Here is a 15,599-nt window from a genome sequence, read left to right as displayed (position 1 = left end):
GCCAGACTGCGGTTTGCAACTGCACATGGGGACAAAGATCGTACTTTTTGGAAATGTCCTCTGATCTGATGAAACAAAAATAGAACTGTTTGGCCATAATGACCATCGTTCTGTTTGGAGGAAAAGGGGGGGGGGGGGGGGGTCTTATAAGCCGAAGAACACCATACCAACTTCTGACCCACTGGGAAGGTGATGAAAGAAATAAAAGCTGAAATAAATCATTCTCTCTACTATTATTCTGACATTTCACATTCTTTAAAAAAAGTGGTAATCCTAACTGACCTAAGACAGGGAATCTTAACTAGGATTAAATGTCAGGAATTGTGAAAAACTGAGTTTAAATGTATTTGTCTAAGGTTTATTTAAACTTCTGACTTCAACTGTATATACAGACACACACACTACCGTTCAAACGTCACTTAGAAATGTCCTTGTTTTTGAAAGAAAAGCAATTTTTTTTGTCCATTAAAATAACATCAAATTGATCAGAAATAGAGTGTACATTTACATTTAAGTCATTTAGCAGACGCTCTTATCCAGAGCGACTTACAAATTGGTGCATTCACCTTATGATATCCAGTGGAACAACCACTTTACAATAGTGCATCTAACTCTTTTAAGGGGGGGGGGGTTAGAAGGATTACTTTATCCTATCCTAGGTATTCCTTAAAGAGGTGGGGTTTCAGGTGTCTCCGGAAGGTGGTGATTGACTCCGCTGACCTGGCGTCGTGAGGGAGTTTGTTCCACCATTGGGGTGCCAGAGCAGCGAACAGTTTTGACTGGGCTGAGCGGGAACTGTACTTCCTCAGAGGTAGGGAGGCGAGCAGGCCAGAGGTGGATGAACGCAGTGCCCTTGTTTGGGTGTAGGGCCTGATCAGAGCCTGAAGGTACGGAGGTGCCGTTCCCCTCACAGCTCCGTAGACATTGTTAATGTTGTAAATGACTTTTGTAGCTGGAAACAGCAGATTTTTTATGGGATTTCTACATGGGCCTACAGAGGCCCATTATCAGCAACCATCACTCCTGTGTTCCAATGTCATGTTGTGTTAGCTAATCCAAGTTTATAATTTTAAAAGGCTAATTGATCATTAGAAAACACTTTTGCAAGGGCCTCCCGGGTGGCGCAGTGGTCTAAGGCACTCTGAGATTCTGGGTTCGAGCCCAGGCTCTGCCGCAGCCGTCCGCGACCGGGAGGCAGAGGGGCGATGCACAATTGGCCCAGTGTCGTCCGGGTTAGGGAGGGTTTGGCCGGCAGGGATATCCTTGTCTCATCGCACACTAGTGACTCCTGTGGCGGGCCGGGCGCAGTGCACGCTGACCAGGTCGCTAGGTGTACGGTGTTTCCTCCGACACATTGGTGCGGCTGGCTTCCTGGTTGGATGTGCAGTGGCTTGGTTGGGTTGTGTTTTGGAGGACGCATGGCTCTCGACCTTCGCCTCTCCCGAGTCCGTACGGGAGTTGCAGCGATGAGACAAGACAGTGACTACTACCAATTGGATACCACGAAATTGGGAGATTTTTTAAAAACTTTTGCAATTATGTTAGCACAGCTGAAAACTGTTGTCCTGATTAAAGAAGCAATAAACATACAGCGGCGTGTACTACTCCCTTCACAGAACAGCGCAAACTGGCTCTCACCAGAATAGAAAGAGGAGTGGGAGGCCCCGGTGCACAACTGAGCAAGAGGACAAGTACATGAGTGTCTAGTTTGAGAAACAGACACCTCACAAGTCCTCAACTGGCAACTTCATTAAATAGTACCCGCAAAACACCAGTCTCAACGTCAACAGTGAAGAGGCGACTCCAGGATGCTGACCTTCTAGGCAGAGTTGCAGAGAAAAAAACATATCTCAGACTGGCCAATAAAAAGAAAAGATTAAGATGGGCAAAAGAGCACAGACACTGGACAGAGCAACTCCAGCATCCCGGAGTCGCCTCTTCACTCATCCTGAAAAGGGCAGTTGATAAGTACAAAAAAAGTGGGGCACTGGGATTGGTTTAGGATTTGTGGGCCTGACACGCAGACCCACAACAAGTCTGTGGCTTTAGGATGTACAAGTAAATGTAGAAGTAAAATTCAAAGGAGAAAACGTGAATTGTGGAGTGGGTAACAGGTGTGCTATCTCGCTTTATTCACTGGGTGCTCTGCCATATGTGACAATGACTTAAAATGAAATCCCAAGTTTAAGAACATACATTTTTTTAAAGGACAAAAAGACGTCAGCAAATTTCACCTTTTTATTTTCAGCCGCCGTTTCCCATTGTTCTTCATTCTTGGGATTTAATTTGAAGAAAAAGTACATTCTTCTCAGGTTTCTTTCATGTACAGTACACTGGTTTATTTTGTACCAAATATGTCCTCAATCTCCGCAGGTTCAACCAGAACTTTGAAGTCCTGTGGGTTTTGGACAGGCTACACGGCACCGACGCCAACTTCAGGAAGACCAATGCCTACGAGCGTCACACCCTGCTGCTCAGCCACACCCCTCTGAAGAAGATCCAGTGATGCTCCCCCAACCCAAATGTCACCTCTGACCTTCAGCATGTAAGGACCATGGCTGTGTAATGACGTTGGCCTGTTGGGGGAGGTTTATGACCCCCATAAATACCTTTCCCCTTTTTCCTCTCTCTACTCTTCCGATGTGACTATTGAAAATCCCTTTGTTGGCCTCCCGGGTGGTGCAGTGGTCTAAGGCACTGCATTGCAGTGGTAGCTGTGCCACCAGAGACTATGGGTTTGAACCCAGGCTCTGTCGCAGCCGGCCACGACCCGGAGGCCTATGGGGCGGCGCACAATTGGCCCAGCGTCGTCTGGGTTAGGGAGGGTTTGGCCGGAAGGGATCTTATCGCGCACTAGCGACTCCTGTGGCGGGCCGGGCGCATTGGTGCGGCTGGCTTCGGGTTGGAGGCGCGCTGTGTTAAGAAGCAGTGCGGCTTGGTTGGGTTGTTTTTCGGAGGACGCATGGCTCTTGACCTTCGCCTCTCCCGAGTCCGTGCGGGAGTTGTAGCGATAAGACAAGACAGTAACTACTAACAATTGGATACCATGAAATTGGGGAGAAAAAGGGGAGAAAATGAAATCCCTTTGTTAACATGGAGTCTGGTAAAAATCAAAAGGTGGGAAACTGAACCATATTTCCGTAATCCAACCAGTTGAAAATATGCGTTGGTACTTAATGAATATGATGTCAGATCAGTTGGCGTCTGAAACATTATTACTGATAAGATGACAAACTGTATCTTGGAAAGTCTACACATTCTAGTTATCAGATTCAAATGGAATTGTTGTGCAATTGAAATATTTAAATATGAAACTATTTGTGAAAAGATTAAATGTAATTTTAGCTTCTAAATGAGAGAATTGGTTTTCATGAGTGAACTATGCTCAACTCAGTGGCCCCGCCCATGTGAACAGACACTGGTTGTAAACTATGAAACACTGCCCTCTCTCCCAACCCTATATAAGCCCCTTTAACAAAAATGTAACTTCCTGTTCCAAGGACGTGAGGACTTACCATCCCCACGTTGAAAGTACAAAGGCCACCTACAGAACTAAGCCAACCTCAGCAAGAACCTAACGAAATTAACATCGAATTTCAATGTGAAAGTGAAGACCTACACGCCGGAAGGATGAATTTCGACTATACCAGCCAGAATATAGCATGAGCTTAAAGTATGGCAACTTGGTATGAAATTTGAACTCTTATTCACTAAAGAAGTCAATTGTGATAAGTGATAAATTCCGAGCCTAGTGTCTCATGGGGGACAATCATTAGCCAAAAGCGGACTCGGCCAGGAAACACACCTCCCAAGACTGAAATTTCATTTTTCTAATGAACAACAGAAACACACGTGCCAATCGGCGTTCAGTGGCTCTTTAAAGGAGATACTGTGATGCGATCAGAGAATTCCTATCCTCAGTTGTGGCACTGAGATGATTTGACTCTCACTGGTCAGTTTACTCTTGGTAGTAGAGACAGCGGGGTCCTTATTAAGTTTGACACTTTCTCACTGAACGCACATCATGTGGTACTTCACAACTTTTTACCTGCTTGATCAGAAGATTGACTTTTGTTTTATTATTTAAGAAATGTGAATGTTGATAGCAATAGCATTTTCTACCGTCTCAGTCTAACCTTGTTCTCTTTAGTCTAACCTTGTTCTCTTCAGTCTAACCTTGTTCTCTTCAGTCTAACCTTGTTCTCTTCAGTCTAACCTTGTTCTCTTCAGTCTAACCTTGTTCTCTTCAGTCTAACCTTGTTCTCTTCAGTCTAACCTTGTTCTCTTCAGTCTAACCCTCTTCTCTGCTGCAAGTTTGTTTTTTTATCTCTATATTTTATCAATCGGATTGCTTTGGGATTTTGGCAATGATGCCCTTTATCTACTTACCCAAAAAGCAGGCTAGCACATACCCATAGACTTCCAGTCATTGTGCTAACGCTAGTTAGCATTGGCTTGTGAAACTCTAACTTTCTTCATACTAGACACAGACGTTTCCACTAGTTCATCTGATTCTGGGGAAGTAGATAAAGGGCCTTATTGCCAAAATCCCGAAGTGTCCCTTTAAATGCATGTAAGCTTGTTTTCTTGTTAGGACTGTCAAGAGTTAATCAGTTAACTTCTTGTAATTTTTGTGCACTTTTTCCCCCTGCGATGAATCACATTGTCTGAAAGCATTGTAAATTTACTGAAAATATACAAAATACATCATCTATACAGCTAAAATCCACAATGCCATGTAAAAAACAAGTGGACATTGAGATTAAAGAAAGTGTGCTCTCCATTTAACTCATTTGATTAACTGTTACATCCATATTTTTCGTATGAAAATTCTTAAATTACAGTCCATTTGAGCAAATCACAGCAAATTATATTTCATATAAAAAATCCAATTTTTTCCATCAATTGACAGGCCTAAATTTTAGGTTTGTAGATCCATGGAAAACCATACAACAATCCCATCCTTGTCACCATTTTGTAATGTACAACCTCTGGCCTGATTGATAAATGGGGCCTTTGAAGGGTGTAATCTGTCCGAATCTGTGCATTGTAGCATAAAACCTTTGAAAGAAATTAGATGTGTTATTTGAATTTCTTCTAAGCGTCGACACAAAATCAGCATTCAACAGCATCGTTACATCTGTAAATATTTTATACTCATTCTCTCACACATAATCAATAGTCTGCTACAGTAAGGGTTGGGAAAATGAAGGTAACTTTCCCCCAAAACTCCCGGTTGGAATAAACAGGACATCCGGAATCCTCCAACCAAGATTTCTGTAAAAGTTAGCGGAATTTTGCAACCCTAGTATTCTTCTAAACAATATCATCTATCAGTGGTCAGAGCCTTATTACACTACAAACCAGGTTTGCGAAATTAGCGAGGTAACTTTGGTCAACTCCGAGTTCAATTTGGGATAATCGGTACCACGGATATGGCTCACCAAATTAGCCAGGCACATTTCTATGGTAACGAATCCCTCAGAACTAACCGGCAAGCTAACTCGGGGTTAACTCCACCAATGAAATCAGATTCCCTCCCGCTCTCAAAAGATTGCGTCATCATCCCCTTCATTTGAGGAAGACTGATTAAATCATTTTTAGAAAATGGTCATGTTAAAATACCTATCACATCACACATTTAGTAATGAAAGAATGCATTTAAAAATGTCAGGCACACTTTCGTATGACTTAATACAATCCTTATATCATACGATTGGGGGGACGACGACGACTGATTGTGGTTGTGCATTGATAAAAACACCAAAGACGGCATTTAACGAGAAGTAAAAAATAAAGACTTCACTTCTAAAAGCCTATTTCACACCGTAGCCTGCTGAATTTGCAAGATAATCAAAATGAAAGAAGTTGACACGTGAAAATGTTGCACTGATTCACCCACGGATGAATGTTTCAGCGTTGTCTCAATGAAAACCTCGGCGTTCGACTAGCCATGTGCGACATACACGGGCAATTACAAGCCTGCTAGAGTTAATGGCAGGTGGACGAGCAACATCCACCATTGTAATACGGATTAATCTGATCTCATTGGTCCTCAATTTGCAGCTCAGACATCATTCGGGATAAATGGAGTAATGCCGCGTTCACGTGCTAAACCAACACTAGAAAACTGACATTTCCGTCTTGCTAACTGGTTGAACGAGGCCCGTGTATAACTACAACCAGTTAGCAAGTCGTACATTTGAGTTTCCTAGCATTTGAACGCTGCATTAGCCCTTATTTAGCCTAACCTGGAGCAGGTTACCGTGCATTCAGAAAGTATTCAGACCACTTTGTTACGTTACAGCCTTATTCTAAAATGGATTAAATAAAACACTTTCCTCATCAATCTACAAACAACATCTGAATACTTCCCGAATGCACTGTATATACATTTTGCTTTCTTATTCAACCAGAAAAACAAGAGTTATATGTAGCGGTTTACCAAAGTTAGCTGGCTAATTTAATAATCCGGCTTTCTGGAGATCCCCACAGGAAAAGACAAACAAGTAAATAAGGAGGACGAAGACAGGCGGTGGTGAAGTTTTTTGTCCATTTTGTGTTTTTTTTTGTGTATTTAATAAGGAAAAGCATAATTACTACAAATTACAAATAACACTAATAGCGAATCACATCAGCCTACAAAGCAGATATTATGAATATTAAATGTTATAATACAAGATCTCATTCAAGTATTTTACATTTTTCTGTTTTATATATTTTTTTTGTTATTTTTTCTTTATTTTAAATCTTTTTTTTTTTTCTCATGACAAGCCGGGGATATTGTAAAGATAATGAACTATTAAACATTTTTTTAATGGTTCATATACAGCTGTTTTTCTATTTATATGGCTTTATGGAATTGTTTCTCCTAGTTCAGTTCCCAGACATCATAGCCATTCACATCCTCTAAAATAGTGACATCATTGACAAACCCAAGGCGGGTTACGTCCATCTTCCTCATCCTCCCTTCCCCTTTTCTCTTCAAAAGTCTGGCCCAGTCCACCTGACCCTGCAGGACGCCAGACATGGCGCCCCATAGAGTTCATCGGAGCGCCAGCTGATCCATCCGCAGGGTTCGTCACTATGCTAAAGAAAAGGCTGGACCCCAGAGCACCTGTCCCCTCTATCCTGGCAGAGGGGGCACAGGTGACATTCACTGGGGGGGTGGGGGTGGGAGACATCTGTCTGTGTGGCTGTCTGGAAGGGCGCCCCCTGGTGACACACCACATCCTCTCAGAGGATTAACTGGGTTGGGAAATGGTTGGGAGTTTCGTCTTTATTCCTTGAGTAAATGATTTCTTGAGTGATTCATATCAGCCTCCTGAATTGACCCGCAGCTCCCTTGAGCTAAGCCCACAACAAAAACAGAAAAGAAAAAAAAAGAGCTAAAACATAGCTAATTCTCACTAAACTCTTGTAAATTGTTCAACAATGGCGGGTTAATAAAGACTCCATTTGAAACAAAAACAAAACATGAAGACAACTGGACATTCTAACACAGGGGAACCACCAGTGAAATTGATTCACTCCATTGGACCTCCAGCAGAAGATATAGTTTAACTGTTATTTAAGCTAATTGATATTTAACTAAAAAGAGGACCATTGTACGTCACTGATCAATAACTAGTTAGGGGGACTATTCAACCACCAACTTTAACCTCATGATACAATTCGTTCTAAATTGCCGTTGCGTGAACACACCAGCGATTCACATCACGCAAATTTGTCAACAAAATTAAAATACAATTAAAATAAAATTGAGCAAATTAACTTTGATTTGAAATTTAACTCAACTTCCTGGAAATGTGTAATTTATGTTGTTGCATTGAATGTCAGTTGATGCCCTAATGTAAATTTCCCTTTATTTATACTATACTAATTTTCCCATTTCTTGAAAGTCCAGAGGTTTCAAACACACATATTCAATACAGAGACAAATCCTAGCTTGAAACACAGCAAATTAAAAAGCAATAAAGATGAGAACATGAAAAAAAAAAAATGAAAAAAAAAGGTTGAATACGTATACATGTAAGGCGAATATATAATCTGTTCTATAAACAATAAAACAAGTAGCCGGGAGGTGTAATTTCTCTTCATCTGTCCAATTCACATTTACATTAGTGGACCAAAAAAAAAAAACACATCTATTTGATATCATCAGTACTCATGTCAGATAAAGATTAAGTTATCTAAACTAGATTATTATAATTGATCTGACTGGATGTAGGGGAATATAACAGGTCGGTTGGGGGTCAGAGGGGATACATAGCCTGTCCATTGGTTATAGTCCTCCAGAAGAACAGAGTAGAGCCGCCACTCTCTGGAAGAAACACTGGTGTGTGTGTGAGCGGTGGTGGGATGCGAGGGTATAGGCCATGCCAAGCTGCAGACTGAAGCCTTGTTTAGCCCTGGAAAGCAGGCCATTACACCCCCCCCCAAACAAAGCCCACCACACACCTAAAACACCTGCCACAGCATGCCTTTCTTCTGTCGTCAAGTCATCCGGATTGGTGATTCCAGTCCTGTTGCCTGAATGATGTACTGTGGATGGATGATAGGATGAACAGATCGATGGCTGGACGCAGACTGTCCTTGGGAGGATGGTGATTGGGGGGGGGGGGGGGTGGCGTCAGGGGTGGGTGTGCCTCCCCCCCAGCAAAGCATTTTAGCACAAAGAGCCACAAATTGCAAACACACCGAGGGGTGGGTAGGCTTTGTAACAGACCATATGACACTTGGAAGACAGTTCAAAAGGGGTGCTGTTTGGCAGGCGGGAGGGGGGGTGTCACTGAGTGGCCACTACTGTAGGTGATGACCGATGTTGCATATTTGCAATTATCAATGCTGTACAATCGACATTAAGGTGGCGGGCACAAATTAAGCAGAAAAACCATTAAAATAAGGCAACTTTCAACGATCTTGCTCATACTGAGGGACTGGTACAAGTCTTTTATTTTAATCATTTGGTTTCTTCTTGATTTTTTTTTCTCTCTCCTCTTCCCTCCAGCCCAAAAACAAGTAAAATATTGTTTTCCTTAATTTTTTTCAAAGTATCAGTTTCCAATCCACCACTCACCCCATAGAAGAAGAAAAAAATGATCAGATCTTGAAGAATCACTCATCTGTCAGCCAACAGATGGTGTCAAATGGAAAGGAGGTCCAACGATAGAAAGGGGGCCGCAAGGTTTGCAGTTGCCATCAAACGTGCTCAAAAACCATGTTCATTCCCACATAGTAACCACCGGGAAAATATATGCTAAGGTTTGCAACAAAAAACAAATGGAACACTTGATCCATTCCTTCAATAGTCTTTGTCTCCAACAAGACAAAACTCTGTTTCAAACAAAAGAAATTAAAAAAATGGAAGAGCCTTGATTTATTTAAATCACGAGACATTCATCAAAGTCATTCTCTCATGCTTTGCGTGAACCATTGGACCCCCTTGTGTTGCAGAAAGGATTTGATGACGTTGAGTTGATCCACGTTGATCCGAGGGTTGTCCGGGGGTGTTACTTTGGTGGCTTGGTGTCTGATGCGGTTGCCGAGGCCTGGGCTGCGGGTCGCTGGCTCTGGCTGCTGTTTTTGGCATCATCCTTGGCGGGGCCCTGGGCGAACGGGGCCGGGCCGAAGCCAGTTTGGCTTTGGGGGCGGCTGGAACCCTGGGAGGTGTGGCGGCGACGACCGTCTCCGCTGGATGAGTGTCTCTTGCGACCTCCCTCCTCCATCGGAGGCTGAAATGAAGCACAATGGTGAGATTTGGGATTGACTGGGGCCCATACAGACATTATAACAGAACGTTCTGTAACAAAGTCTGCGTCACCAAATTACACGTTATTCCCTATAGTACACAACTTTGACCAGAGTCTTACGTAAACATATGAGGTGGAGTCAAACACTACAGGGTGAACAGGGCAGCCAAGAGATGAGTCTTGTAGCAATGGCTGCCATTTTGTTAATGTTTTAACAAACCCACTTGCTCAGTACTTTGAACCTACAAAAGCCTGACAGAGCACGAGAGCACTCTGATAGAAGCCTTGTCAAACGAGAATGATAGCCAAAGCTTTAAATAATAATAAATAAATAAAAAATGGTAGCACTGGTGCTCCTACTTAAAAAGGTTAGGAGCACCACGTGAAATTTACAAGCACCAGAAAATACAATATAATGAATTCTAGCTAGTATGGAAACACATGTGCCTTAGAAGCTAATATGTAACACTAAATACATTCGTTTATTATAAAAGCTCAAATATTGATACGAACACCTGTCATTGAAATTACAAAGTAATTTGTGGAATATTAGGTTCCTACATTGTGTATGAGTACTATTTTCCTATTGAGATGCATTACATAGATAATGTCTCAAAATGTCAGGTTTGTGACGAGGACATGCAAGAAATGTGTAATTAACTCATTGCGATGATCATTAATCTTCTCTGTGCCCCCCAAATGTTTAAATAAACTGGTCAAATTACCACAGCCTAGTTTCCCAAAAAGCATCTTAAGCCTAAAAAAAAAAAAAAAAAAATACATATTATTTAACTAGGCAAGTCAGTTAAAAACGAATTCTTATTTACAATGACGGCCTACCGGGGAACAGTGGGTTAACTGCCTTGTTCAGGAGCAGAATGAGATTTACTTTGTCAGCTCGGGGATTCGATCAAACCTAACCTTTCGGTTACTTTACCAACGCACTAACCACTAGACTACCTGCCGACCCCAAACTATAAAGTGCATTATTATAGGGTAAGCACTAGAATAAGCCGTCTCGATTTGCAGCCATAGATGGTAATCTCTCTCTTGGACAGCGTTTCCCAAACTCGGTCCCGGGGACCCCCAAGAGTTCATCATTTAAACCAGCTGTGTAGTGTTAGGGCCAAAACTAAAAACATGCACCCCTTGGTGTCCCCAGGACCAAGTTTGGGAAACCCTGCTCTAGGAGCTGATCTGTCGTCAGTATCGTGAAATAATTCTAATGTTCGGGAAATATATTTGAATGTAGAAAGCTGATCCGAGAGCAGCAACGCTCCCTTTCTTTCGATCCTATCAGTATCAACACGTTCTCCAACGACACACTAAGCGACCGTTCTCTGAGTGAAGTTTTTTTGGGAAAAGCATTTTTACATAGTTTATAAAAAAAAAACTCGTAAGCCTAAGTTCCATCACTACCAGGAAACCGGGACCGGGTTTGACCTGATTGGGCTAGAAGCAATCCATTTTTTTCCCTTTTCTGTAATAATGATACAGCTAACACTGTCGAATCTTCACCCTCTTTCCTCGGAAACTCGGGACACAATGCTACAGCGCGTGACTGAACCAACGCCTTATCATTAAAACAATTATTATCTGGGAGATTTGTCTTTTTCTTTCATAGGTCGCACAGTACTTCCACAATAGAACTTCTGGTCGCACGGCAAAATATTTCGACCGAATTGTTCGCACATTAGGAGCCCTGCTGATACCACTCTGATAACAGCCTTGTAAAACCGTTGTTATTCACACATGTGGCTGGTAGTAAAAGTTGTAGTAAACGTGTCTAAATTCACACAAAAAAAAACAAACAGAAAAACAGGTTTCATCGTGTAGTAAAAAGTTGATGTAGAAAAACAAAACAATTCTTTCACAGGTTTCTCTACTTACATCGATTCTGAAATCCTCAAGACGCTTGAACTTGCTCAGGCACTCCTGCAGCTTGGGGTCGATCTCCATGTTCTTGTTTTTGGAGTATTTAAGAAACGCCCAAAACTTCTCTAGTCCATACAGCTGGCCTGTGAGAGACAGGGACACAGAAAGGGGACAGTGTTAAGGGGTGGGGGGGGCTACGTCATTAAGGATACATTTCAAAATGGCAACCTATTCCCTATGTAAGGCTCTGGGTCAAAAGATGCCCACTTTAATGGGGAATAGGGTGCCATTTGGGACATAGAAATACACTCCTTTTGGAAGCATAGTATGGAGAGTTACTGCGCGGTGAGAATGTGTACAGTTGGCGTTCCCTAGGCGACCCCTCACCAGCTTCGTAGTCTTTCATGGTCTCCTCCTGGAAGTCTTTGAAGATGTCTGGTCTGAATTTTCTCTCTAGTCCGTAGCTATAGTACCTGAACAGACACTCCAGACCGTACCTGCAACATACAACAGGGATTTAATTATTATTATTATTATTATTTATTTATTTTTTAAATCTGCCTTGTGTGGTGATCAAGCAGACTAAACAAACACCCATCTAACACCAGTAGTTGGCAACTCAGATCCTGGAAGGCCATAATGAGTTCTGGCTTTTGTTCCAACCCAGCAGTAAGATGTCCGATTCAACTAATTGCAGTAGTCTAAATGGAAGACTGATTGAATCAGGTGTTTTAAGAGCTAGGGCTGGGCGATATATAGAATTCATTCAAATTAATTACGCTAAAACCAATGTCCCAAATGCCTGTCGCAAGAATCACGTTTCTTTTACATTTAAAAATAAATAATGTTCTGTGTCTTTTTGGTTTCATCTCCTGTGCATCTTCCCACTTCACAGAGACCAAGCCCCTCCTCCTGTGCATCTTCCCACTTCACAGAGACCAAGCCCCTCCTCCTGTGCATCTTCCCACTTCACAGACACCAAGCCCCTCCTCCTGTGCATCTTCCCACTTCACAGACACCAAGCCCCTCCTCCTGTACATCTTCCCACTTCACAGAGACCAAGCCCCTCCTCCTGTGCATCTTCCCACTTCACAGAGACCAAGCCCCTCCTCCTGTGCATCTTCCCACTTCACAGACACCAAGCCCCTCCTCCTGTGCATCTTCCCACTTCACAGACACCAAGCCCCTCCTCCTGTACATCTTCCCACTTCACAGAGACCAAGCCCCTCCTCCTGTACATCTTCCCACTTCACAGACACCAAGCCCCTCCTCCTGTACATCTTCCCACTTCACAGACACCAAGCCCCTCCTCCTGTGCATCTTCCCACTTCACAGAGACCAAGCCCCTCCTCCTGTACATCTTCCCACTTCACAGACACCAAGCCCCTCCTCCTGTACATCTTCCCACTTCACAGACACCAAGCCCCTCCTCCTGTACATCTTCCCAATTCACAGAGACCAAGCCCCTCCTCCTGTACATCTTCCCACTTCACAGACACCAAGCCCCTCCTCCTGTACATCTTCCCACTTCACAGACACCAAGCCCCTCCTCCTGTGCATCTTCCCACTTCACAGACACCAAGCCCCTCCTCCTGTGCATCTTCCCACTTCACAGACACCAAGCCCCTCCTCCTGTACATCTTCCCACTTCACAGAGACCAAGCCCCTCCTCCTGTACATCTTCCCACTTCACAGACACCAAGCCCCTCCTCCTGTACATCTTCCCACTTCACAGACACCAAGCCCCTCCTCCTGTACATCTTCCCACTTCACAGAGACCAAGCCCCTCCTCCTGTGCATCTTCCCACTTCACAGACACCAAGCCCCTCCTCCTGTACATCTTCCCACTTCACAGACACCAAGCCCCTCCTCCTGTACATCTTCCCACTTCACAGACACCAAGCCCCTCCTCCTGTACATCTTCCCACTTCACAGACACCAAGCCCCTCCTCCTGTGCATCTTCCCACTTCACAGACACCAAGCCCCTCCTCCTGTACATCTTCCCACTTCACAGACACCAAGCCCCTCCTCCTGTGCATCTTCCCACTTCACAGACACCAAGCCCCTCCTCCTGTGCATCTTCCCACTTCACAGACACCAAGCCCCTCCTCCTGTGCATCTTCCCACTTCACAGACACCAAGCCCCTCCTCCTGTGCATCTTCCCACTTCACAGAGACCAAGCCCCTCCTCCTGTGCATCTTCCCACTTCACAGAGACCAAGCCCCTCCTCCTGTACATCTTCCCACTTCACAGACACCAAGCCCCTCCTCCTGTACATCTTCCCACTTCACAGAGACCAAGCCCCTCCTCCTGTACATCTTCCCACTTCACAGACACCAAGCCCCTCCTCCTGTACATCTTCCCACTTCACAGACACCAAGCCCCTCCTCCTGTGCATCTTCCCACTTCACAGAGACCAAGCCCCTCCTCCTGTGCATCTTCCCACTTCACAGAGACCAAGCCCCTCCTCCTGTACATCTTCCCACTTCACAGACACCAAGCCCCTCCTCCTGTACATCTTCCCACTTCACAGACACCAAGCCCCTCCTCCTGTACATCTTCCCACTTCACAGACACCAAGCCCCTCCTCCTGTACATCTTCCCACTTCACAGACACCAAGCCCCTCCTCCTGTACATCTTCCCACTTCACAGACACCAAGCCCCTCCTCCTGTACATCTTCCCACTTCAGACACCAAGCCCCTCCTCCTGTGCATCTTCCCACTTCACAGACACCAAGCCCCTCCTCCTGTACATCTTCCCACTTCACAGACACCAAGCCCCTCCTCCTGTGCATCTTCCCACTTCACAGACACCAAGCCCCTCCTCCTGTGCATCTTCCCACTTCACAGACACCAAGCCCCTCCTCCTGTACATCTTCCCACTTCACAGACACCAAGCCCCTCCTCCTGTACATCTTCCCACTTCACAGACACCAAGCCCCTCCTCCTGTACATCTTCCCACTTCACAGACACCAAGCCCCTCCTCCTGTACATCTTCCCATTTCACAGACACCAAGCCCCTCCTCCTGTACATCTTCCCACTTCACAGACACCAAGCCCCTCCTCCTGTACATCTTCCCATTTCACAGACACCAAGCCCCTCCTCCTGTACATCTTCCCACTTCACAGACACCAAGCCCCTCCTCCTGTACATCTTCCCACTTCACAGACACCAAGCCCCTCCTCCTGCACATCTTCCCACTTCACAGACACCAAGCCCCTCCTCCTGTACATCTTCCCACAAGCCCCTCCCCTTGCCACTCACAACAGAATATTAACTTAATCTCTGACAAGCAGTTTAAAACTAGCCATTTAAACTAGCTATTTGCATTTGAGGACTGGCCCAACAGGGAGAAAAGAAAAAAAAAACGTCATATGGACACCAAAGTGCTTAGACAGTACTTTACTGTAAAATACGAGAACTTAACCTTTCTCCCCTTTTAATGTCTCAACTCCCAAAATGTAGAACACAGTAAACCCTACTAAAACGAGATCATCAAGGAACATGATTGTGGAAAATACCACGTACCCCATTTTAGACAAACACTCGTTGTGTTTCTAGTTGTCTAGTTTGTGTTTTTCTAAATGTGCAATGAGCATAATAATATGCATTGTTATAAAGGAATTGGCAACTCATTCTGAGAAATAAACATCACCTTATCTAGACCACTTGATTTAAACATCTAAAACAAAGTTTACAGGCCATGTTGATCAAACAACGAACAGGAATGTGTACTCACAACAGTTCAACAGTTCTGCTGGTGAATATAAAGTTCAGCTGGCTACACACTAGCACGTGGGCTTGAGAGTGTTTATGAGACCTGGGCTAAATTTGTTCTACTGCATCCTAGAAGAGGTCGGTCATTATTATTATACCCCCCTATCTGAAATATCTACTGCAGCCCTCATCCTCCCCCCGTTCTGGCACAGCCAGAAGAGGACTGGCCACCCCTCATAGCAGCACTTCG

The 15,599-nt window shown here is 44.1% G+C and overlaps 1 protein-coding gene across 5 annotated transcripts in view; it reads right to left on the bottom strand.

Moving 5' to 3' along the window:
* Nucleotides 1–6,539: 6,539 nt before the first annotated feature.
* LOC139537886 (la-related protein 1-like) overlaps nucleotides 6,540–15,599 on the bottom strand; it is a 53,440-nt gene continuing 44,380 nt past the window's right edge. For all 5 annotated transcript variants that reach the window (XM_071339758.1, XM_071339755.1, XM_071339756.1 and 2 more), the window contains 3 exons: nucleotides 12,015–12,124; nucleotides 11,643–11,770; nucleotides 6,540–9,734 (listed from right to left, as the gene is read on the bottom strand). In XM_071339758.1, the coding sequence (XP_071195859.1) occupies nucleotides 9,513–9,734; nucleotides 11,643–11,770; nucleotides 12,015–12,124 (460 nt within the window). In that variant the 3' untranslated portion in view covers nucleotides 6,540–9,512. The remainder of the gene's footprint in view (nucleotides 9,735–11,642; nucleotides 11,771–12,014; nucleotides 12,125–15,599) is intronic.

Source organism: Salvelinus alpinus, chromosome 13, assembly GCF_045679555.1.
Source record: "Salvelinus alpinus chromosome 13, SLU_Salpinus.1, whole genome shotgun sequence".
NCBI classification, from domain to species: Eukaryota; Metazoa; Chordata; class Actinopteri; order Salmoniformes; family Salmonidae; genus Salvelinus; species Salvelinus alpinus.
This window is presented reverse-complemented; position numbering and strand designations above follow the sequence as displayed.